Source organism: Vipera berus (assembly GCF_964194415.1).
Source record: "Vipera berus genome assembly, chromosome: 6".
NCBI classification, from domain to species: Eukaryota; Metazoa; Chordata; class Lepidosauria; order Squamata; family Viperidae; genus Vipera; species Vipera berus.
Window position 1 is genome coordinate 91,240,951 of NC_138208.1, and position 24,970 is coordinate 91,265,920.

At 52.3% G+C, this 24,970-nt stretch overlaps 1 protein-coding gene across 4 annotated transcripts in view; it reads left to right on the forward strand.

The window, feature by feature from the left end:
* Window positions 1-24,652, forward strand: part of GOLGB1 (golgin B1) — a 34,612-nt gene extending 9,960 nt beyond the window's left edge. For all 4 annotated transcript variants that reach the window (XM_081331773.1, XM_081331772.1, XM_081331775.1 and 1 more), the window contains exons 8-19: window positions 1,374-1,764; window positions 3,903-3,988; window positions 6,746-11,715; window positions 14,833-16,774; window positions 17,995-18,155; window positions 18,363-18,414; window positions 20,103-20,225; window positions 20,932-21,090; window positions 21,360-21,445; window positions 22,021-22,155; window positions 22,644-22,749; window positions 23,393-24,652. In XM_081331773.1, the coding sequence (XP_081187899.1) occupies window positions 1,374-1,764; window positions 3,903-3,988; window positions 6,746-11,715; window positions 14,833-16,774; window positions 17,995-18,155; window positions 18,363-18,414; window positions 20,103-20,225; window positions 20,932-21,090; window positions 21,360-21,445; window positions 22,021-22,155; window positions 22,644-22,749; window positions 23,393-23,527 (8,346 nt within the window). In that variant the 3' untranslated portion in view covers window positions 23,528-24,652. The remainder of the gene's footprint in view (window positions 1-1,373; window positions 1,765-3,902; window positions 3,989-6,745; window positions 11,716-14,832; window positions 16,775-17,994; window positions 18,156-18,362; window positions 18,415-20,102; window positions 20,226-20,931; window positions 21,091-21,359; window positions 21,446-22,020; window positions 22,156-22,643; window positions 22,750-23,392) is intronic.
* Window positions 24,653-24,970: the final 318 nt, after the last annotated feature.

Sequence of the window (24,970 nt, forward strand, 5' to 3'; positions counted from 1 at the left end):
CCTTTCCTTCTTTCCTTTCCTATCCTTTCCTTTCCGGCTTTCCTTTCCTTTCCTTCCCCTTCCCCTTCCCCTTATCCTTTCCTTTCCTTTCCTTTCCTTTCCTTTCCTTTCCTTTCCTTCCCCTTCCCCTTCCCCTTCCCCTTTCCTTTCCTTTCCTTTCCTTTCCTTTCCTTTTCCTTTCCTTTCCTTTCCTTTCCTTTCCTTCCTTCCCCTTCCCCTTCCCCTTCCCCTTCCCCTTCCCTTTCCTTTCCTTTCCTTCCTTTCCTTTCCTTTCCTTTCCTTTCCTTTCCTTTCCTTTTCCTTTCCTTTCCTTTCCTTTCCTTTCCTTCCCTTCCCCTTCCCCTTCCCCTTCCCCTTCCCCTTTCCTTTCCTTTCCTTTCCTTTCCTTTCCTTTCCTTTCCTTTCCTTTCCTTTCCTTTCCTTTCCTTCCCCTTCCCCTTCCCCTTCCCCTTCCCCTTCCCTTTCCTTTCCTTTCCTTTCCTTTCCTTTCCTTTCCTTTCCTTTCCTTTCCTTTCCTTTTCTTCCCCTTCCCTTCCCCCTTCCCCTTCCCCTTCCCCTTCCCCTTCCCCTTTCCTTTCCTTTCCTTTCCTTTCCTTTCCTTTCCTTTCCTTTCCTTTCCTTTCCTTTCCTTTTCTTCCCTTCCCTTCCCTTCCCCTTCCCCTTCCCCTTCCCCTTCCCCTTCCCCTTTTTCCCCCCAAAAAAGACTGCTTTACATATATAAGCATTATAAAAACTGCTAAGCACATTGATTTGTGCTTTAGATTGTAAGCCGCCCTGAGTCTTCGGAGAAGGGCGGAATATAAATGGGATTAAAAGAAAAAGGGGGGGGGAGAGATGCGAATAGATGCTCCATGGCGCTAATGCCTCGTGTAAGCTAAAGCCTGCTTAGGATCGCTAAGGGAATGAATAGAGCCGTGTTTGAAAACAGGAATATCAGGTGGATAGTCGGTTTTCAGGAAGGTCTTCCAGCACCGTTGGAAGGTCTTCTAGCACAGGCGTCTCCAACCTTGGCAACTTGTGGACTTCAACTCCCAGCAAAGCTGGCTGAGGAATTCTGGGAGTTGGAAGACCACAAGTTTTAAAAGTGGCCAAGGTTGGAGACCCCTGTACCAGCGCACCCTCTAGCCTTAACACGTTCTGAGTTTGGGCAAAATCTACCCAGTCAAAAACGTTGCGGTAATCCACCAAACCAAGGCAGACCTTTTTTAAAAAAATAAATAAAAATAAAAATAAAAATCCCTTGCTACCTGGGTTAGCTAGCTGAGGCCGTGTCCTTCTAACTTTCCAGTTTTCTTATTTCTATCTTATTTTCTTATTTCTCACCTCCCTCTTGGGCCGAGCTCCACGCTTCTTCTGTCCTTCCTCTTTCATAGCACCTCCGGGAGTCGTTGCAGAAGGCCGAGGCAGAGCTGGAGGCCTCGAGAGACGCGCTGGCTTCTGTCCAGCAGGAATCGGAAAACCTGGTCCAGAGTCTCCGGCTGGAACTGGCCGAGCTGGAGACGGCTTTCCGGCAGAGCCAGGAGGAGCTTCAAGAGCTGAGCCAAGAGCTGGCCCTGGCGAGAGCAGAGCGGGCTGGGCGAGAGGCCGAGGCAGCCAGGCAGGCCCTGGAGGTGGCGGAGAAGGAGCAGGAGCTGGCCGAGCTTCAAAAGGCAGAGCAGGACCTGCGGGCCAGTTACGAGGCTGTCCAGGCGGAGAATGCCCGGCTGCGTCAGAAGGCGGATGTACCCGTGGCCAGCTCGCCCGAGGACCCTCCTGCCGCCCAAGGTCAGCGAAACCGTCTGCAAGGAGGCAGCGCTTCACTCCGGAAGGAAGGAAAGGATCGGCAGCGGAGACTGTGTGTCGCCCAGGGTTGAACTGCGGGGTCCCCTGGTGCTCTCTGAGCTGGGTGGTTTTCTTGCCGATGTTTTATAACCCAACTAGGGATATGAAATGAGGGAGGGAGGGAGGGAGGAGGAGGAGGAGGAGAGAGAAAGAAGAAATGGTACTATCTGAAATGGTCTAGGGCAGGGGTAGGCAACCTCGGCTCTTTTATGACTCATGGACTTCAACTCCCAGAATTCCTGAGTCAGCTGACTCAGGAATTCTGGGAGTTGAAGTCCATGAGTCATAAAAGAGCCGAGGTTGCCTACCCCTGGCCTAGGGTTTCCTGCCTGAGCAGGGGATTGGACTAGATGAGCTCCGAGGTCCCTTCCAACATTATTATTATTATTATTACTATTATTATTATTATTATTATTATTATTATTATTATTATTATTATTATTATTATTATTATCTGGTTCCTTAGTGCGCTCTGAGGTTGGTGGTTTTCTTGCAGGCATCTTATTAACTAGGGATATGAAATAGAGAGGAGGAGGAGGAGGAGGAGAGAAAGAAGAACGGTGGGATCCTTAGTGCATTCTGGGCTTGGTGGTTTTCTTGCAGACATTGTATTAGCCAGCTAGGGATATGAAATGGAGAGGAGGAGGAGGAGGAGGAGGAGGAGAAGGAAAGAGCAGGGACGAAGAGGAGGAGGAGGAGGAGGAGGACTGTAGGGGTCCTGGGTGCTCTCTGAGCTGGGTGGTTTTTCTTGCAGACGTTTCATGACCCAACTAGGGAACTAGAAGGGAGGGGGGTTTGCTGTCTGTTTATACACCAGGGGCACGTTCTTAAATGCGTCCTAGATGTTCTGATTCAGGGTCAGCCTGTGGGTTCGGCAGTTGGGTCGGACGATTCAGAGGAGGAGGAGGGGGGTGTTGAAGAGCCTCCAGAGGATAGCCCTGAGGCTCCGCAGAGCCCTCAGCCAGGCCCCTCCCACCTGGTCACGACGCAGACCCAGCTGTGTGAGCCTGACAGCGTGGATGAAGATGACCCACAGCTGGCCCTGTTCAAGGACGCCCGACGCAGGAGGCAGTCAATCAGGAGTAAACAGAGGAAGGCAATGGGGCACCTCGGAAGGAGGCAGAGAGAAGCCACGCCCTGAACTGTATAAAAGGAATGCGTGGGAGGGCTGGTTTGCTGAAGGCAACCGCTTGAAAAGCTCCTTGGTTCGTGTCTTGTTCTGTTTGTTTTTGTATTCATAAACTTCGCAGGCTTAATTCCAGCCTCTTGCCTTCTTGTAAAAGGGGTTGTCCCTGCCTTTTCTGCAGGGCCGGTAGCAGGCTGGTACAGAACACTAGATTAGGCTGTTGTTTTCTGTTTGATGGTTTACCTGAGTTGGTAGTTCCTAGTTGGGGCATTGTTTATGCTGTGATTCAAGGAGCTATCCACTCAGACAAAGAAGCTAACAATAAACAGCAACTTAATCATCAACGACAACACTGCCTCCCTCCCTGGCTTTTTTTTATAAAAGAAAAAGGTGCCGGAACTCACACCTGTCATACAACCCGCCTTGCCTACCCTACAAGGTTCCATCCAAGAAAGGTGCCGGAACTCCGTTCTGGGCGTTCTATGAGGGAAAAAAGGCCCTGCTCCCTGGTATATAAAGAGAGAGCAAGCCTCACTCCCTTCCAGCACTGATAAGGTTGCCTACGTGGGTCACGAAACGTCTGCAAGAAAACCATCAGAACTCGGCCCCAAGGACACCAGAATCATGGAAGCTGGCCTGTCCCCGGGGATCCCTGTCTGGCTCCCGAAACACCTGGCCAGTTCACCTGGCGCTTCTTTCGAGCTAGGCTTTTTCAGCCCTGTGACCGATGGTAAAAGGCCAGCAGCTTCTGCTCCGGAACAGCCAAGCCTGTCCACTGCGCCCTTGGACAGCCTCCCGGATTTTAAGCTCCCTTCGGTTCTCGCCGACCCCCGAATGGGGGCCGGTTTCAGGAGCGGAGCTCAGTTTACGGCCGTTTTCGGCTTCTCTCGGCATTATACCGGGCGAGGGGATGGATGTGTCTCTGAGGCCGCTTACGTTCTGTTTTCTGTCCCAGGGGAGGCCCCCGAAAGATGCCCGGCGCTCGTCTCGTCTCAGCCGGAACTGGAAACGGCGGCAGTCCAGTCTCTCCCCCCGAGCCAGGTAAAGGTTGCCGTAAATACCTTTGCAGAGGTGGCGAGGCCGGGGGTCCTGGCAGGTGACCTGCAGCCACCAGGCAGCCCCCCCACCCCACCCCCTCTTCTCAGCTGAGCTACACCCTCCGAACCAGCAGGCCTTGCTTTCCTGTAGCACCGTCTCTCAGGATGAAGGCAGAGCGAGAGAGAGAGAGAGAAAGAGGGGTGGAGGGAGACGGACCCAGGGGCTCTCGTTTTTTAGTCCAGGACCCCCGAGGTGGTCCATGGGAGAGGGGGCATAGTGTTCTCCCCTCTGCCATCTGGATCTGTGCCCAACAGGGTGGCTCTGATGATGAGAAGCTGTTTGGGTGGGGGTGGGGGGATGATCTTGCCTGCAAAATATCAATTACTTTCGACTTACGACGGTTCATATGGTGACTGAGGCTGGAAAAAAGTGGGAATAAAAAGTGATTTAGTTCTGTTTTTTACACTTAGGTCCGTTGCGGCGTCCCCTGGGGTCACGTGACCCCTTCTGCGGCTTTCGGACGAGCGAAGCCAATGGGGAAGCCGGACTCACGTAACAATTAGGTTTATTAATGTGAATCAGCTGCAGGGATTCACTTATGAACGGCGGCAAGAAAGGCTGTAAAATGGAGCAAAGCTCTTTTAACAAATGGATCGCTTAGCAACGGAATTTCTGAGCTCCATCGTGGCCGTAAGTCACGGCTGCCCGGAATTACCCTGTGGTATGGTGGGCACTCGGTGAATCTGACAAATAACAAAATAAAGTAAAAAATAATCTAAAGTGTATAAAAATATGAAAAATAAATATGTAAAATAAATATGAAATAACTATGAAAAATAAAAAATATGAAAAAACAAAATGAAATCTTAAAATATGAAAGATAAAATAAAAAGTAATGTGTAATATAAAAATACAAAGTAATATATAATATGAAATTAACGTAAAGTAATATAAATGTAAAAATAAATATTAAATATTAAAATATTAAAATGTGACATATAATATAAAATGATATAGAATATATGGAATAATGTAGTATATAATATGAAAGGTAAAATAATATATAATACGGGCATGTCAAATTCGCGACGTCACCGACTTTTTCCCATTGCCAGCAATGGGGAGGGCGCGGTTTGCATCCGGCCGACAGGCCAGCAGTTTGACATGCCTGATATAATATAAAGTAATCTAAAATGTAATCTAAAATATAATATAAAATATTGTAGAATATAATATAAAATGTAAAATAAAGTAATGTAAAATGTAATATAAAATATAAAATAATGTAGAGTATAATATAAAATGTAAAATAACGTAAAATGTAATATGTAGAACATAATATAAAATAATGTAGAATATAATATAAAATAATATAAAATAAAGTAATATAAAATGTAATATATAATATATAAAATAATGTAGAATAATATAAAATAATGTAAAATAACGTAATATAAATTGTAATATATAATATAAAATAATGTAGAATATACCGTATTTTTCGGACCATAAGACGCACCTGACCATAAGACGCACCCAGTTTTTAGAGCAGGAAAACAAGAAAAAAAATATTTAGGAAGGAGGGGAGAGAGAGAGAGAAGGAAGGAAGGAGGGAGGGAGGGAGGGAGGAAGAAAGAGAGAGATAGAGAGAAAGAAAAAGAAAGGAAGAAAGAAAGAAAGAAAGAAAGAAAGAAAGAAAGAAAGAAAGAAAGAAAGAAAGAAAGAAAGAAAGAAAGAAAGAAAGAAAGAAAGAAAGAAAGAAAGAAAGAAAGAAGGAAGGAAGGAGGATGGAGGGAGCAAGGAAGAGAGAGAGAGAAAGAAGGAAGGAAGGAAGGGAGAAGGAAGGAAGGAAGAAAGGAGGGAGGGAGGGAGGAAGAAAGGGAAAGAGAAAGAAGGAAGGAAGGAAGAAAGGAGGGAGGATGGAGGGAGCAAGGAAGAGAGAGAGAGAGAAAGAAGGAAGGAAGGAAGGGGGAAGGAAGGAAGAAAGAGAGAAGGAAGGAAGAAAAGGAAGAAAGAAAGGAGGGAGGGAGGGAGGAAGAAAGAAAGAAAGAGAAAGAAAGAAAGAAAGAAAGAAAGGAAGGAAGGAAGAAAGGAAGAAGAAAGAAAGAAAGAAAGAAAGGTAGGTACCGGTAGTTTCTTTTCCCTGAATAGGTTTTCTAAGATGCCGAAGCAATTTCAAACAATTAGCAGTATTATCTTGCAAATGGGAAATCACTTCCAATAAACTTTGCAGAGAAACCTGCAGGGACAACACCTCACGGCTTTGCTGGGGCAAGTCGCCTATGAGGTTTAGTTTAGCAAAAGCTTTCTTTAGCAGCGAGGTAAAAGAAAGAAAATGTGCGTGCGCAGGGAGGGGGAGGCAGTCAGAAGGCATGGCAGGCACGTCCGTATTTCCTCCCCTGCCGACCAATCACAGGGGCGGGGCGGAGAATTCCACGTCTTCATTCAATCACGTCTCTCCAATGGAGCTGATGGACTGCATTGACTGAACGGGAGACAAGTGTTTTCGCTTACCTTCGGACCATAAGACGCACCTCGTTTTTCCACCCACTTTTTGGAGGGGAAAAGTGTGTCTTATGGTCTGAAAAATACGGTAATATAAAATAATGTAGAATGTAATATAACATGCAAAATAACAAAGTAATATAAAATATAAAAAGAATGTAATATAAAATATTAAAATAATATATGATATAAAAGGTGATATAAAACAAAGTCTGCTTCCCGTGGAGGAATGACTCCTTCTTCTTCTCCTTTCAGCCCAGCGCAGGCGGGAGCCCTGAGGAGGAGCCCCTGCAGGCCCAACCGGACAGACAGCCGGATCTCCTGGAATACTTGGCCGAGAAGAAGCAGCGGGATCTCTCAGTCTTGCTTCTGGAGCTGCAGGAGGCCCAGGAAGAAATCGCGCTGCTCAAGGGGCAGCTTCCGATCTCGAGCAGCCCGGAGACTGAAGCGGGGCAGCCGCAGGGGAGCGAGGAGGGAGAGGGAGAAGGGGCCGTGCCTATCCGGAGCGATTCAAGCAGCAGCTCCCTGGTCACGGTAGACCTTCAGGACTCTCCTTCTGTGCTGGGGATGCTGTTGGGCCCAGAGGAGAACGAAACCGCTCAGGGAACGTCTCTAGACTCCGGGCTGCAGTTACAGAAGTTGGAGCTTGAAGTCGCTGAACTACAAAGGAGGCATCGAGAAACTGTGGAAAGCCACGAGAGAATCCTGGAGGAGAAAACGGCAGAAATTGGCCAGCTTCAAGAACAGGTAGAGGGCTCGGCCCGGGTTGCGCAGACCCTGAGCGCGGAGCGTGACCAGCTCCTGTCCCAGCTGAAGGAGCTGTGCTTCCTGGCGGAGCTGAAGGACCAGTTGGAAGGAGGCCCTGCTTACCCAGAGCAGCGGCAGCAGCAGCTTCCCAACTACGAGAGCGGAATCTCTCACCTGGGTTTGTTGAAGGAGCAAATTCAGAGTCTGAGGAACGAGGCCAGATCCAAGGAGGTGAAAATCGTCGCTTTGCAGAAGGACCTGGATGAAGCCCAGCGTCACCTCTCCGAGCAAGAAATGATGGGGAGAAAACTGCTTAGCCAGCTCCAGGAGGAGCAGCAGAACATCCAAGCCCTGGTAGAAGAGGGGCAGGAGGCTTCCACGAAGGCTCAGGAGCTCTCCCAGGCCCTCGTCTTGAAGGAGGTGGAAACCACCAAGCTGGCGAAGCTCCTCTCTGAGAACTCTCTGGAGGTGGAGAAGCTCCAGCAGGAAGTGATGGAGCGAGAACAAAGGATGACCGAAGTCAGCATTGGCATGTCCGACCGGATGGTGCAACTCAACGAGGAGAAGTTTGTGCTGGGGAAAGAGCTGAAGAGCGTGATGGAGCAACTGAGTGTGTTGCAGCAAGGAAAAGAGACCAGAGAGCAGGCGGTGGAAACGGAGGAGGAAAGGCCACCAACGGAGGAGTTGCCCACCGATGAAGCAGTGGAAGTTCTAAGGAAGGAGAACGAACTCGTGAAGAAGAAGCTGCAAGCTGCCCTTCTCAGCAGGAAGGAGCTTCTCAACAGGGTTCGCCAGCTGGAGCAGGAAGGAAAAGTTGGGGAAGAGCCTCCAGCCAAGAGCCAGGAGGTGGTGACCCAGGAGAATGAAGGAGGTGGACATCTCTCCGAGAGTCAACGGCTCCGTAGTGGCCAAGGGCATCCTGCAAGGCGGGGCAGAGCTGCCTCACTCAGCCAGTTGCTGTCTGCAAAGGAAGCCACGTCACAAGACATCCCTGAGGGGAAAGAATGCACTTGGCCACGGGCCGTGATTACAGAGTTGCAGCAAAGTCTAGAGGAGAAGGATCTCCAGGTAAACACCTTGCAGGCTGAACTCGAACACTGCAAGTTAGCCCTAGAGAAACAAAGTCCGATGGATCAGAATTTGGAGGGGTCCAGCTCAGCAGATCCTGGGGCAGGTGGATCAAGCAGCAAAGCTGACCTTGGCCCGGAAGGAGAAAATAGGACTGTCCAAGAAGAGTTCTCGGCGCTGGTCCAGGAGAGAGAAGAGCTGCAGAAGAAGCTGCAGGAAGCTCTGGTCTCACGCAAGGAGATCATGAAGAAAGCCAAGGAGAAGGATCGTCATTCTCGCGAGCTGCTAAAGCAGCAGAAGGACGACTACAACTTGCTGCAAGAGCAATTTGAGCAGCAAAGCAGAGAGAGGGAGAAACTGCAGGACCAGCTCCAGACGATGTCCAAGTTTCTGGAGAGCTTCCCTCCTCAAAAACCTGCTAGAAATGTTTCTTCTGAAGGACCAGCATCAGGGCTGCAGGACCAGCTCCAGACGATGTCCAAATTTCTGGAGAGCTTCCCTTCTCAAAAACCAGCTGGAGAGGTTTCTTCTGAAGGACCAGCATCAGGGCTTGTGCAGGAGTTTGGCCAGGAGGTCATTGAAGAATGCATTTCCTTGGTAACTGAAGACTCAGTTATGGGACAGCTTAAGGCAGACTTTGAGAAGCTTCAGGCTGAGAAGAAAGCACTGGAAGCCCAGATCAGTCATCTGAAAGGAGAGCTTGACAGCAAGTCAGAGAAGACTCTGCTCCTTCAGGAGCAGGTCGAGCAACTTCTGGCTGAAGTGGAGATGGCCAAAACTGCCTGCAGTCAGGCGGAAACCAGCATGGCAAGCCTGAAGCTGGAATTGCAGGAGAGCCGGGAAGAAATTTCCAGGCAGGAGAGTCTAAGATGCCACCAAGAGCAGAAGGAACTCAGCGGCAGAGAAGAAATCCAAGGCCTTCACTCCCAATTAATGGAGAAAAGCGAGTCTCTTTGTTGCCTCCAGGCTGAGTTGCAAGAGAAGGAGAGTAGGGTCAAAGCTTTGCAGGGGCAGTTGGACCAAGCCCAGCAGCTACAGGCTGAGCTGCAGGCGAAATCGGCAGAAGAATCTGCAGAGACCCAATCCAAAGCCCAGCTCCAGAGGAAGCTGCAGGCAGCCCTCATCTCCAGGAAGGAAGCCCTAAAAGAGAGGAAGGGGCTGAGGGACGAGTTGTCCAGCACCAAGGCCGCTCTGGAAAGCACCTCTCTCCATCTTCAGGAGGCAGAGCTTCGGGCGTCTGAGCTGGACAAGGAGAAGGTGGTCCTGTTGGAGAAACTGGCGACCCTCAAGGAGGAACGGGACAAGCTCATATCAGCGGTGGACAAAGCCTTGGTGGAAAACCAGAACGTGACTGGTTCCTGCGAGAGTCTGAAGCTGGCCCTGGAAGGGGTGACTCAGGAGAAGACAAGTCTTGAGGAGGAAATTGACTCTCTGAAGGAAAGGCAGGCCCAGGAGCTCTCGGAGTGGCGGAGGAAACACGAGGAATTGCAGAAGGAGTACGAGACGCTCCTGCAGTCGTACGAGAACGTCAGCAACGAGGCCGAGCGGATCCAGCGGGTGGTGGAGAGTGTCCGACAGGAGAAGCAGGACCTCTTCCTCAAACTGAAAGAGGCGGAAGCGGAGAAGAAGGACGGGGAGGCTCGCCTGCAAGGAGCCGAACAGGAGATGGAAGGCATGAGGGAGAAAATGAGGAAGTTTGCCAAATCCAAGCAGCAGAAGATCTTGGAACTAGAAGAAGAGAACGAGCAGCTGAGGTCCGAAATTCATCCTGGGGATGGTAGACAGGATGGGGCAAATTCTGCTCTTCAAGAAGAGCTGGAAGCCTCCAAGAAGAATTGCCAGGCTCTTTCTGATGAGCTGAAAGCCCTGGTGGCCGAGAAGGACCGCTTGAAGCAGGAAATCCAGGATTTGAGGCAGACTTTGCAAAATAAGGAAGATCAGAGCAGCCTCCAAGAGGAGATGGTGGTCAGAAGCAAGATGGTCGGTTCCACCATGATGCCATCTTCAGAGGAGGCAGCTGAGGAACAAGGAGATCCAGACACAGGTTCTGAAGTTCTCCCCACCGCTGCTCCGAGCCTCAGGGACCAAAAGGAAGATCTTAGCCCAGCTAACCCCTTGCGTGATGAAAGAACCGGCGATGTTCAGCCAGCGGCAGAGCTTCAGGAGCAAGTGGCAGCGCTAGAAGATGGGAGGAAGACGGCGGTAGAGGAAATGAATAAGGCCCATAAGGACTTGGAGGTCCTGAAGGAAGAGAAGGACCGCCTGGAAGGCTTACTGGCTGCGAAAGGCCAGGAACTGGAAGCTCTTCAAGAAAAGGTCCACAAGGTGGAGGAAGCATGGCGGCAAACCCAGGAACAGCTGGCCGAGGTGCTGAGGTTGAAAGAAGCTTTGGAAACTGAGAAGGACGACCTTGAAGAGAGGCTGATGAACCAGCTGGCCGAGTTGAATGGCAGCATTGGGAACTACCAGCAGGACAGGGCCAACCTGGAGAGCCAAAACCAGCAGCTCCTCGGTGAGCTGGGAAGTCTTCAGGGCTCCCTGAGCCGCCTGGAAGAGGAGAAGCGGCATCTGTTGAGGGAGAAGCATGAGGTGGAAGCCGAGAAGAAAGAGAACGCGGAAAAGGTCAAGAGCGCCTGGAAGGAAGACAGCGGCCGGACTCAGACCCGAGAGCTTCAGGAACTGTTGAAAGAGAAACAGCAAGAAGTGAGGCAGCTGCAGAAAGATTGCATTAAAAGCCAGGAGAAGGTCAGTGCCTTGGAGAGAACCGTCAAGGCCCTGGAGTTTGTCCAGAGTGAGTCCAAGAGGGAGCTGGAGACCACCAAGAAGAGCGTGGCGGAGGCCGAAGAGAAGACCAAGAAGGTCCAGGCTGAGTTGGCTTCCTGCAGAGTCTTGCTGGATGATACTCAGAGCGAAGCTGCCCGCGTCGTGGCGGAGAGCCTGAAGGTAAAAGAGGAGCTTCAGAACACCCATGCTCAGATCAGAGGTCAGCTGAGTCAAAAAGAGAAGGAACTGGAGAAACGTTTGGAGCAAGAGAAGGACAAGCACCTGAAGGAGATGAGAAACATGGAAGAGAGGTTGGAAGCCTTGCGGAAAAAGCAGGCGTTCGCCGAGGCGTCGGCACGAGAACTCCAAGGCTCCCTGCGCCAAAAGGACCAAGAAGCCAAACAGATTCAGGGCAACCTGAACCACACCTTAGCCCAGCTGGCAGCCTTCACCAGAAGCATGTCCTCCCTGCAGGATGACAGGGACCGGGTGATAGACGAGTCCAAGCAGTGGGAGAAGAAGTTCAGCCAGGCCATTGAGAAGAAGGAGCAGGAGCTCTCTGCTCAGGAAGAGGCCTGCGTTGCCTTGCAAGAGCAGGCCAAGAAGATGGCTCTCCAGGTGGAAGACCTCCAAGGCCTCGTTGCCAGGTAAGACGGGTTGACGCTCCCACCTCTGGCATTCCAAGGTTCTTCTGGGGCTCTTTCATAACGAGCAGAAGCAGAACTAGGGTGAGCTAAGGGGAAGGACGCAAATCTCCTTACCCCCGTTTCTTCTGTGCTCATTTTAGCGTGGTAGATAAGAGCTAGAATCAGAATAGAATAGAGCTGGAAGGGACCTTGGAGGTCTTCTAGTCCAGCCCCCTGCTCAAGCAGGAGATCCTGTACCAGGGGTAGGCAACCTTGGCTCTTTTATGACTTGTGGACTTTGCCTCCCAGAATTCCTGAGTCAGCATGGCTGGTTCAGGAATTCTGGGCATTGAAGTCCAAAAGTCATAAAAGAGCTAAGGTTGCGTATCCCTGCCCTATGCCATTTCAGACAAGTGGCTGTCCAGTCTCTTCTTGAAAGCCTCCAGTGGTGGAGCACCCACAACTTCTGGAGGCAACTTCTGTTCCACTGGTTAATTGTCCTCACTGTTAGGAAGTTTCTCCTTAATTCCAGGTTGCTTCTCTCCTTGATTAGTTTCCATCCGTTGTTGGATGGAAATGTAGGATGGATTTGAGACATGGAGCCATGGAGGACGGATTTGAGTCTCTCCTCTTGCAAGCTACTAGAGTCAGTGGAAGCAGATTTTGTGCAGGGCCTTCTCTGTGGCAGAGCTCACCGTAGGGTTATTTTACCCACCTGCCTTTGAAGATTGGACAACCACTGGATGGCTCAAGTTCTGGGTCAAGGCTTGGAGATGTGGAGAAAGTCTTTGCAGAGATGTCCAGTTTCTCCTTGGGCTAAAGTACTCTGCCTAAAGGATTAAGAAGTGGATAGAGAGTGTGGTGCTCTCTGAGCTGGGTGGTTTTCTAGCAGATGTTTCATGACCCAACTAGGGAACATGAGCGCTAGAAGGGAGGAGGGTTTGTGGAATGGATGAAAAGGAGAAGGAGAAGAATTGTGAGCTTCTTAGTGCTCTCTGACCTTGTTGGTTTTCTTGCTGATGTTTCTCAACCCAACTAGGTAAGATCGTCAGTGCTACAAGCTTCTAGCACTGATGATGTTCCCTAGTTGGGTCTACAAGAAAACAACCAAGCTCAGAGAGCACCAAGGACACTTAAGTGCTCTTCCTCCTCCCCACAAACCCCACTCCCTTCTACAACTGATGATGTTCCCTAGTTGGGTCATGAAAGAAAACCACCAAGCTCAGAGAGCACCAAAGACCCCACAGTCCTCTTCCTCCTCCTCTTTGCGGACTCCGCTCCCTTCAAGCCCTGCTGATGTTCCCTAGTTGGGTAATGAAACATCTGCAAGAAAACCATCAAGCTCAGAGAGCACTAGGGACCCCACAGTCGTCGTCCTCCTCCTCCTCCTCCTCTCTGCAGAACCCACTCCCTTCTAGCACTGATGGTGTTCCCTAGTTGGGTAATGAAACATCTGCAAGAAAACAACCCAGCTCAGGGAGCGCCAAGGACCCCACAGTTCTTTTTCTCCTTCTCTCCTTCCTTCCTTCCTCCCTCCCTTTTCTCTTTTCCTTCCTTCCTTCCTTCCTTCCTTCCTTCCTTCCTTCCTTCCTTCCTTCCTTCCTTCCTTCCTTCCTTCCCTCCCTCCCTCCCTCCCTCCCTCCCTCCCTCCCTTCTAGCACTGATGATGTTCCCTAGTTGGGTCACGAGATGTCTGCAAGGAAACCACCCAGCTCAGAGGGCACCAAAGACCCCACAGTTCAGCCCCGAGCTACAAATAATTCTCTTCTATTAATAGATGGAGATTTGGCAGAAAGTCATTGGGCCCTGAACATCCAGCCCCACCACTTTGGAGAAGGTCCTCCTTCACCGTAAAGCATTCTGGGCTGAGAACAGCCCAACCCATTCTTTGAAAGTGCCCTGGGGAGCTCATTCCACCCTTGGCAGGAGGATTTTCTCCCTGTCCTTCAGTTTCAGAAACTTTTTTTTTGCCAGAGATCCAGTAGCTTCATTCTTTTCCTCTGCTTTTCTGACTGTCCATTATTTTCACCCTCTAGACCAGGGGTCTCCAACCCCTGCGGTCTGCAGCATGCCAAAAACTGGGCCATGCAAACAAAGGAAGCCCCACCCATGGGATGCAAGCAGCACACGAAACCGCACCCCCTCCGGTCTGTGGAAAAACCTCTCTCCACGGAACCAGTCCCTGGTGCCCAAAAGGTTGGGGGCCACTACTCCAGACTTTCCCTCATGCCCTTACAGTTAAATATGGCCCAGCCTCCATCCTAACTTCATGCCTCAGGGCCCACTTCAAAACCTCATCCTAAAAAAGCAGAACTCGTGGAAACGGATTCTTCCAAAAGGAACTTTTATTAGGAGAAGCTGATAGCAGGCATAATAGACAGGATCTGAGCGTTTCCTCGCTCAGATCAATAGGTTAAAAGTGTCCCAAGCAAACCCCACCCCAATAGTTCATCCGGTCAGTTCAAATGGGCCAATCCCAAGGTGTTAAGTCCGTTGTGGGAAGGAGGAGATAACGCCAGGCTGTCTCGGGGTTGCAGCAATGTTTTGTTGGTTCTTCACACCTTCCCTTCCGAAAGCAGAGATAAACCGGTTGCCGGAGGCACATCCCTTCTCTGCCCCCCTTCCTTTCTAGCTGACATCGAGGGAAAGATAGTTCACAGAGGACGTATGCAGAAACAGCCAAGTATTACAGTGCAGCGATAGAGGAGAATAGAGCAATAGCCCGCAATGCTTTCCCTCCGTCCCCTCCAGGAGCACAGCAGAACCAGAAGTAGAGCGAGAGTAGAGTTTGAGTTAAAGATAGGAAAGAGCCCCCTTAGAATATGGGTTCTGACACTTCATGGGAATATTTTGCAGAACCCCCTTTTATGGTTCTGCTAGTAGCAAGGGGCTACTGAGGTGTCTGGATGGAGTCTCTGAAGCAGTAGGCGTGAGCTTAAATGGACTCCAGAAGATGGTAGAGGACAGGAAGGCCTGGAGGAACGTGGTCCATGGGGTCGCGATGGGTCGGACACGACTTCGCAGCTAACAACAACAACTAGTAGCAAGGGAGGTGGCTGGTTTGGAAGGACAGCAGTGAGGAAAAGTAAAAAGGACCTACATGGGCTCTCTGTCACATCCTGCTATTTCTGCTTGCAGCTTGGAATGCAGCAAATCAGCCCAAGAGTCCCACGCCCAGAAGGAGCTCCAGAACCATCAAGAGGAAGTCCGATTGCTCCAGGAGGAGAAGCACAGGCTTGGACTACAGCTTGAAGAGGTCCAGCGGTTACTGGGCCACTCCCAGAGCCAGGTTCTCCAACAAGGAGGAGAACTTGGCTCTCTGAGAAAGCAGCTTGCTGACCTGCAGGCCTCCTTTGAAGACTGCGACCGAGCCCGTCTTGAGATGTCGGAGACGGCGAAGAGCCACGAGGCCGGTCTTCAGGATTGCAGGTTCAGTCTGGAGCAGCTGGAGGCTGATCTGCAGGCTTCCAAGGAGCTGACGGACAGACTCCATACCGAGATGAGCTTCAAGGAGCAGAAGATTGTCAGTCTCGCGGCTGCCAAGGAAGAGGCCGTAGCCAAAGCCCTGCTGGAAATCCAACAGCAGCACAAGGAGGAGCTGAAGGAGCTGGAGAACCAGATGGCCAAGGCTGAAGCCGAGAAGGTGGCTTTGGAGGCCGATAAAGCAAAAGCTCAGGAGAAAGCGAATAGTCTCATGAAGAAGCTGAAGAATATCCATGAGGAGAGCAAGCAGAACAAAGCTCAGCTAGATTCCTTCACCAAATCCATGTCTTCTCTGCAAGATGACCGGGACAGAGTTCTGGAAGACTATCGGCAGCTGGAACAGCGTCACCTGGCTGCCATTTTAGAGAAGGATCAGCTGATCCAGGAAGCGGCTGCAGAGAATAACTCCTTGAAGGAGCAACTTCGGAGCCTCCACGGTCAGAGGGATGACTTGCATGCAGAGAACGCCAAGTTGGATGCCGAACTGGTACGATACCGTGAGGACCTGAACCAAGTCATCTCCATCAAGGACAGTCAGCAGAAGCAGCTGCTGAAAACCCAGATTGAACGGATCCAGGCCTTGGAGAAGGAGAAGGCTGGGATGGAAGGCCAGCTGCGAGACTCTGAACTTAGTTTGGCCAACCTACAGCGAACCGTGGAGGCCCTGAAGCTGGAGAAGCAGAATCTGGAGCAGGAAGTCAAGAGTCTCAAGTCTTCCCTCTCCCAGAGGCAGAATGAGATCCTGGTTCTGAGGGAAGGGGGTGCCATGATGGAGCTGCAGTTGCAGCTGCAAGAGAAAGTGGATGAAATCCAGAGTTTAGGTGGGCAGCTCTCGCTGGCAAATGAGCAGGTGGTGGGACTTGAAGAGGAGCTGGCTCGTCTTCGTCAAACCACCTCTCAGAAGCTGCAGGAAGCGGAAGCCAAGATGAAGGAAGACCTCAAGAGCTTCCATCACGACGCTGGACTCCTGCGGAACGAGACCGAGACAGCCGAAGAACGGGTGGCCGAGCTGGCCAAGGACCTCCTGCAGATGGAGCAGAGCCTCCTCGTGGTCACAGAGGAAAACCAGGACTTGAAGGCCCAAATCCAGTCGTTCAAGAAAGCCATGAGTTCTCTCCAAGACAGCTGGGATCAGTCTAACGAAGAACGGCGGGCCCTGGAGATGAGACACGCGGCGGACCTGGAAGAGCAGAGGCAGCTGCTTCAAGGCCTCCATCAGGAGAAGCTTCGCTCTCAGGAGGCGCAAACCGCCCTGGAGAAGCAGAAGGACAGCATGGCCTCCGAACTCGCTGCCCTCCGAGGCTCAACGGAAGGGAAGGGCTTCTCGGAGGAGCTGGAGAAGCTCAACCAGCAGCTTCAATCCAAAGACTCCCAACTTGCTCGCCTCTCTTTGGAGCTGGAGGGGGCCTCTGGCCAAGTGAAGGCCTTCTCCCAGGCCATGGCCAGCCTGCAGGCTGAGCGGGACCGTCTGCTGAGCGAGCTGGACAAAACCCGCAAGACGGAGGAGGTGAAGCTCCAGTCGGCCGCCGGCACGTCTTCCGAAGTGCCGAGTCTCAAGAAGGCGCTCTCGTCCCTGCAGAACGACCGAGACCGGCTGGTAAGTCTTGAAACTCTGCTGTGTGTTGGAGGGCAAGGGGTAACAGAATAACAGAGTCGGAAGGGACCTTGGAGGTCTTCTAGTCCAACCCCCTGGTCAGGCAGGAGACCCTGTACAGACCAATGGCTGCCTAGTCTCTTCTTAAAAACCTCCAGTGATGAAGCGCCCACAACTTCTGGTGGCAAGCTGTTATTGTCCTCACTGTTAGAAAGTTTCTCCTCAGTTCCAGGTTGCTTCTCTCCTTGATGAGTTTCCATCTGTGGTTTCTTGTCCTGCCTTCAGGGGCTTTGGAGAAGAGGCTGATCCCCCTTCTTCTTTGTGGCAGCACCTCAAATATTGGAAGACTGCTATCATGTGTATCATTGTTATCATTGTTGTGCTAGCTGATGTTGTTATGATCTTTCTTTGGAGAGCAGGCAACAGAATTTCATTTTCAATGTGGGCCGGTGTGTGCTCACAGTAAAATTGACAATAACGGTTATCTTATCAATATTGTCATGACATATAGCGCTGCTACCATTATCAGCGCTGTCATTGTTCCATGTTCTACATCACCCCTAATCCTTCTCTTCATTAGAAAGGGCATCCCCAATTCCTGCAACCTTTTGTGGGGTCCTTGGTGGTCCACTAGGCATCTTCAGGGCTAGCTCTGATGTTGTCACCTAGTTGGATCATCTGCAAGAAAATAACCAAGATCAGAGCACCAAGGACCCCACAGTCCTCCTCCTCCTCCTCCTCCTCCTCCTCCTCCTCCTCCTCCTCCTCCTCCTCCTCCTCTTCTTCTTCTTCTTCTTCTTCTTCTTCTTCTTCTTCTTCTTCTTCTTCTTCTTCTTCTTCTTCTTCTCCTTCTCCTCCTCCTCCTCCTCCTCCTCCTCCTCCTCCTCCTCCTCCTCCTCCTCCTCCTCCTCCTCCTCCTCCTTCTTCTTCTTCTTCTTCTTCTTCTTCTTCTTCTTCTTCTTCTTCCTGTCCCCCCCCTCCTCCTCCACAAACCCCACTTCCTTCCAGCCCTGATGACGTGACCTAGTTGGGTCATGAAACGTCTTCAGGAAAACCTCCAAGCATGGAGAGCATAAGGGACCTGAGCTACAAGTATTCTCCTCTGTTGAGAATCAGACTCCTTTTTGGGGGGCCCTTTATCCCTCACCCTGTTTCGGAGAGCCAGTTGATCTGGTGGGAAGGAAGTCTTTGATCAGGCAGGTTCTCCTCTTCTCCTTCTTGAGCTGGCGGAGCTGAAGGATCTGCAGCAGCAGCAGCACCTCCAGGCCGGGGCGGAGACGGCCGAAGTAGGGCGCCTGAAGGCCCAGCTCCAGCAGAAGATGCGGGAGGTGGAGCGGCTGCAGCAGGAGAGGGACGCCGCGGAGACGGAGCTCCGGCGACTCAGGTGAGGGGAGCGGGCCGCCCGGGTGGCCCTCGACTCGGGTCCTCAGTGGGGACCGGAAGCTCCGTTTCTAAGCAAGGCGGGGGTTAATTGGGTCGCTCTTTTTTATTTTTGCCACGGTTGTTAAACAAATCATTGCAGTTGTTAAGTGAACCAGGTTGTCCCCCATTGGCTTTTCCCCCTTTCACTTTTGGGGCTGGTTTTTTTCAGGGAAGAAAAAGCCGGCTGGGAGGCGGAGAAGCTGGAGCAGCCCCGAAGGGAGGTGAGCGACCCGGGCCGGAGGGCGGCAGGCTCACGCAGCCGGCGCTTGGGTGGTGGTGTGATTAATTTAAAATTTTATTTTATTTTATTTTATTTTATTTATTATTATTTTTTTATTCTGTTTTTTATTTTATTTCATTTTATTATCATTTTATTATCATTTTATTACTTTATTTTTATTTTATTTTATTTTTTATTTCTTATTCTGTTTCATTTCGTTTCATTTTTTACTTTATTTCATTTCACGTTGTTTCATTTTTTATTTTATTAATTTTATACATTGTTTTATTTCTTTTTATTATTCCATTCCATTCCATTTTATTTATTTTACTTTATTTTATTTTATTTCTTTTCATTTCATTTTATTATTTTGTATGTTATTTTGTTTTTCATTTCATTTTATTATTTCGCTTCATTTCTATTTATTGTTTATTTTGTTTTGATTTTATTTTGTTGTTTTTTTCTTTTTTCTTTTATTATTTTCTTTTATTGTTTTATTTTTTAAATTTGCGTGCCGCCCACCTCTCCATCAGTGACTCGAGGCAGCGTTCAGCAGCATAAAAAGGTCAACATAAGATGTGGATAACGCTATGTATTAACCTTAAGTTCACTCACTCTGCGCTAATGAGAAAACTGCAGCAGCTGCTTCTGCCCTCCCTAGGCTGGGTGTGGGTGTGGGTGTGGGTGTCCCCGGACCTGGCGAAGTGGCCGAGCTTTCGATGTTCCCGCTCTCCTCTTTGAAGCTGGCCTGGCCCTCCCACGGCAGCGAGAGGGTTCACTGGTCAGCCAAGGCATTTGGCGTGCAAGGACTCCCTCCTGACTTCATTGCAGTTTTATTCTGCGGCATTTTATCAGCTTTCTGATATTTCCTTCTCCTGACCCCACTACCATTTAGTGTACTGTAAAGGTAAAAGGTAAAGGTTCCCCCGCACACGCATGCCAGTCGTTTCCGACTCTAGGGGCCGGTGCTCATCTCCGTTTCAAAGCCGAAGAGCCAGCGCTTGTCCGAGGACGTCTCCGTGGTCATGTGGCCGGCATGACTAGACGCCAAAGGCGCACGGAACGCTGTTACCTTCCCACCGTAATGGTCCCTATTTTTCTACTTGCATTTTTACGTGCTTTCGAACTGCTAGGTTGGCAGAAGCTGGGACGAGTAACAGGCGCTCACTCTGTTACACGGCACTCGGGATTTGACCCACCAAACTGCCGACCTTTTGATCGACAAGCTCAGCCTCCTAACCCACTGAGCCACCACGTCCCTTAGTGTACTGTAGAGAACATTATCGGTAACAATTGACCTTACATTAATTTTTTTTTCTTCCCTTACGCTCCTGTTGTCTAACAACACGTTTTGCCGGGTGATATTTGTCTGGGATGCTAAAGTTCCATTTCTTTTTTTTTTAACCGTATTTTGTGTCTGGTTCCTGACTCTTTCACGTAAAGCCCAAACCGGCAAATGGCTTTAGCAGATTCTTATAACTCTTACCTCAAAAAAAGCCGCCCCTCCACCCCTCCCTTTTTATCTCGCCTTTTATCTCGCTTCCGGACCACAAGTCCCATCCTTCTGCGTGTCTTGAGAAAGGGGAAGCCACCTGTGTCGCATCCTAGGCCAGAGAGAATGGGGGTGGGGGTGAGGGGGGGTCTTGCTGGGCAAAAAGTGGGCAGCAGCTGACTGGGCCTTTTCCCCAGGGGACTTCGGGGGCGACGGGCTCCGGCCAGATGGCATCCCTGGAGGAGCTCCAGGCCCAGCTTGGAAGCAGCTTGAAGCATCTGCACCAGAAGGAGCTCCGCATCCAGCAGCTGAACAGCAAGGTGGGGAGAAGAGGCGGGAATGTTGTTCTCTGGGGCGGGGGGTCTTTTTCCAGGGGGCTAACCGAGCAGAGAGAGGGATGTCCTTCTCGCAAAGCTGGCTGTCTCCAGTTTCATCTCTTGTGTGGTTCAAGGACCTTCTGGACGTTGGGCTTGCCTTGTGCTCGAAGTCAAGAGTCTCCAAACTTGGCCACTTTAAGACTGGTGGACTTCAACTCCCAGAATTCCTGAGCCAGCCACACTGAGCGGAAAGGGAGAGGTTTCCAAGCTAAGCTGTGCTGGCTGAGGAATTCTGGGAGTTGAAGTCCACAAGTCATGAGGGGGCCATAGTTCCCCCATGCTGGCTCAGGAATTCTGGGAGTTGAAGTCCACAAGTCATGAAGGGGCCATAGTTCCCCCATGCTGGCTCAGGAATTCTGGGAGTTGAAGTCCACAAGTCATGAAGGGGCCATAGTTCCCCCATGCTGGCTCAGGAATTCTGGGAGTTGAAGTCCACGAGTCACGAGGAGGCCATAGTTCCCCCATGCTGGCTCAGGAATCCTGGGAGTTGAAGTCCACGAGTCATAAAAGAGCCCAAGTTGCCTACCCCTGGACTAGAAGACCTCCGAGGTCCCTTCTAGCTCCGTTCTTCTTGATTTAGCTGCCGTGTGTTAGGCTGGCTTCTCCCTGGGGGAGTGGGAGTGCCTCATCCTCTGGCTCATCTCTCCAGCTCTCGCAGGTCTTCGAAGAGAAGAACACACTCACACACCAGCTCCGAGGAAGCAGCCGCAGCCTCCGCGAGACCCACCAGCAGCACAGCGAGGCTCTGGCCCGCTGCACGGCTCTCGAAAAGCAGCTGCAGGAGTTGCAGAGTCCGGCAAAGACCGTGGTAAGGCCAGGGAGGGGGCTGGGCTTTCCCCACCTCTGTTGAGGATGAAGATGGCAGAAAAGATTATTCAGCAGCAGCTCACTCCCTTCTCTCCAGGAGACGGCCTGTAAGGTCCTCTTCACGACCTCTTCTCCATACACACACACACACACACCCACACCCACCCTTCAGGCCCCAGTGGAGGGCAGAAGCAAGGAGAGTGTGGGGGGGCATAGTGAGGGGGGGATCATCCTGCCTAAGCCCCTCTTCACACCAGGCTTCTACCCTAGGGACCCCTCCTGACCGATGCTGCTCCTGGGGCCCCCCAGGAAAAAGAGGAGACGAACCGGAGAGAGCTGCAGGAGCTTCAGATGCAGTGAGTGTGGCTGCAGGCGGGCTAAATAACTCGGGGTTCCTGGGTGTCCCCCGGGAGGGGGGAGGGAATCCCCTTTGCCTGGGTTTCCTGGTGACCTTGGGAGATCTCAACCCAGGTGTCAGGTTTGAGCAACTAGATCCACTCACGAATAGCTGACGCAAACAACTTCATTGACGTCAGCTTCCGTTCTAAGAATCCTCCCCGGACTGCTTGCCTTCTCCAACCTTTTCTATCCCCCGCACCCCTGGAACGCTTCTGATATATTCTCGCACCCCCGGGAATATTGCCTCGCACCCCCAGCTGGGAACCCTTGAGAAATGAGGCTTCTTGGGCGATAGGTGGGGTTTATGCCTCTTGCAGCCACGCAAGGACTCAAGGCTACTTCCCTGCTTGACGCCGCCTTCCATCTCGGCCGGCAATTCCCCAACACGAGGGTGTCTTTCCTTCTGGCCTCTGATTCCTGAGCTGATCCCAGGGATGTCCGGTCTCGGTCTGCCTCTGAAGGGTCGCAGGCTATTCCGGGGGCTGCCGTCCCTCCTCCCCGCCTCTCTCAGGGGGACTCTCCTTCCTGCCAGGTTGTCGGAGGCCAAGCAGCAGCAAAGCGTCGCCAGGCAGGGCCTGACCAAGCTCCAGAAGCTGCTGCAGGAGGAGCAGGAGAGACGCCTGGCTGCCGAGGAGGCTTGCGCTGCAGCCCAGGAGCAGATCCGAAGGTGCTGGAGGAGGGGGGGCTGTTGCAAGGAGCCTGTCTAGAGAGGCTCCCCCTCTGGGAACTCTCAGCCAAGCTGGCGGGTCAAAACGGTTGCAGAGCCTTGCGGGTGTGTGTGTGTGTCTGTCTGTCTTCCTCCTCAGTGTCCTGGTGCTCTTGGCCCGAGGGAGGCGTTTCCAAGGCTGATCAGTGAGAGGGAGGAGGGGGATGCCCAGGGTGGGGTGGGGAAAAGAGGCAGGCAGGTTCAGGGGAGGGGGGAACAGGAGGAAGAAGCCTTCAGAGATGCCTCCTGGGTCCCCCTTAGGGGTCCAGGAAGGTTGGGCTGCAGCCGGCCGTGGCTTGAGGGAAGGGGTGCTTTGGTCTCTGGGGAGGGAGGCCCAAGGGGAGGGTGATTCAGGCCCCTGGGGGAGGCCAGCCTTGCCAGTCTGCTCGTCCAGGGGCCACGGGCGGCCTCAGGGACAGGGCCCTGATCAAGGCCTCTTGCCCACCCAGGTTGGAGTCCGAGGAGTGGGCTCAGTCCCCGGAGACCAGCATTGCGATGCCCTCCGGCCCTGAACAGCCCCTGCTGCCGGGGTCTGCAGAGAGCTCCTTCAGCAAGGTAACGGGGGGGGGGGTGCACCAGGGCCTCTGAGCCCTCCTTGGCCTGTTGGGTGTCCCTGCGATGGCCACAGCTGGTCCTTGGCTTGCGACCGTTTCTTTAGTGGCCCTTCACAGTTACAACAGCATTGAAGAACATGATTTATAACTCTTCCCTGTTCCCATATTTCCTTCCTCCTCCCTCCCTCCCTCTCCTTCCTCCCTCCCTCCCTCTCCTCCCTTCCTCCCTCCCCTTCCTTCCTCCCTCCCTTCCTTCCTTCCTTCCTCCCTCCCTCCCTCCTTCTTCTTCCCTCCCTTCCTCCCTCCCCTTCCTCCCTCCCTCCCTCCTCCCTTCCTTTCTCTTTCCTCCCCCCCTTCCTCCCTCCCCTTCCTCCCTCTCTTCCTTCCTTCTTACCTCCCTCTCCTCCCTCCCTCCCTCTCCTTTCCTCCCTCCCTCTTCTCCCTCCCTCTCCTTTCCTTCCTTCCTTCCTCCCTCCCTCCCTCTTCCTCCCTCCCTCCCTCCCCTTTCTGGTGTGGATGGTCCCTCCAGCCGGACAGCGTCCATCGTCCCTGTCCCTCCCTCTGGGCGTCTGCTGGGCTGCGGCTCCGGGGCCAAGGCCCCCTCCCTCTCTAACGCCCTCCCCCCTTCTGGCTCTCCCCCACAGGCTCGAGGGGGCCGCGGGCTGCAGCGTCTCCTGCGCTCCCTCTTCTGCCCCCGCCGGCTCTTCTCTCTGCTGGCCACCCTCTACCTCTGCGGGATCCACCTGCTGCTGCTCCTGTACATCGTGGGGCGCCTGTGAGAAGACGGGCCTGGAAACCCGGGAGGAACTGCGGCCCCCGATGCCTGGGGGACCCCGCCGGGCTGGGCACGGGGAGCTCCCGGCTCACACGCGGCCTGGTTGAATCTGCCCGAGGTCAAGCCCAATGCTGGCTAGTAAAGTTGGGGCCGACGGGCTTTCTTCGCCATTCGCCACGCAGGGTTTGCGCTGCTCCTTCGAGGGTGGCCCCAGGGCTTTCCCGGCCTCGGAGGCCAGCCGAGTCGGGGTGGCGCCAGTCCACAGTTTCTTTGGGGGGAAGGGGCGGAGCCGAGCGGATGCCCACCTCCCTCCCTTTTGGCGGCATTGACCCTAATTCGCCAAGGTGGGACTCGCTGCAGGAGAAGACCGGAATTCTGCAGGAGCTTTTCCGCAAGGGCCCAAGTCGACTTGTTTCGCTCCTTCCTGACCGGCTTCTCTCACTTCTCTCTTCCTGCATGGTTCGGGGTGCCCCTGTTTTAACCCCCGGGGCTAGAAATACGGTCCCTGAGTTCCCCAAACTTTCCGGGTTTGGAGACCGGCTTTTGAAGGGGGGGAGGCGGGGGTTGTGCCAGTGGCAGGCAAGCGTGTGTGTCCGTGCTTGCTGCTTGCGCAAGGGGGGGATGCACGCATGCACGGGCTCGCCCTGTCCGAAGACCTCAAGGGCCGGTAAGGAGCTGCAGCCCGAGGCCTGGGGACCCCTGCCCTAAAGGAAGGGGGTGACCCTGTCCTGTCCTGTCCTGGAGGGGGAGGGCCTGTCTCAGGTCCTGCAGCTGGGCTCCCACCCTGCGCTGAGGAGGTTGCACAGCTCCTGACCCTCCTGTCTCAGGACCTCCGGCGGTCAGTTAATGGGTGGTGGTCCAGTGGATCCCAGAGCAGGAGCCCAGGTCCTCGGCTTTATGGGGAAAGGCTGTGGATGATGGGCCGGGGGGCTCCCTTTCTGGCCACTCGAGGAGGAGAGGGAGCTCTCCTGGCATGGGCTGGGATCTGCCTCTTGGACCCCTGGGGCACCTAAGGAGGGTCCCCCCTCCCCCCGTGGTCTGGGGGAGCCCTTTATCCCCCCCCCCCGCCCGGCCTTCTGGTTCTCTGCCACCCCCTTCGTTGTGCAATAAAGATGTTTATTTTTCTGAGCGTCTTGAGTGGTCCGGGTGTTTCGTCAGGAGTCATCGGGGGGCTTCGGAGCTGATTGGGGGCGGGCTGGGGGGCTGCTTGCAAGGAGCAGCTTTCGCCTTTTTTTAAAAAAAGTTGGTCTTTTCTGTCTATATCTGTTTATAACCCCCTCATCTCTATCTCATTTTCTTTCTTTCTTTCTTTCTTTCTTTCTTTCTTTCTTTCTTTCTTTCTTTCTTTCTTTCTTTCTTTCTTTCTTTCTTTCTTTTTTCTTTCTTTTCTATATCTATCTTATCTATTTCATCTCTCTCATCTGTCTGTCTATACTGTATGTTTATA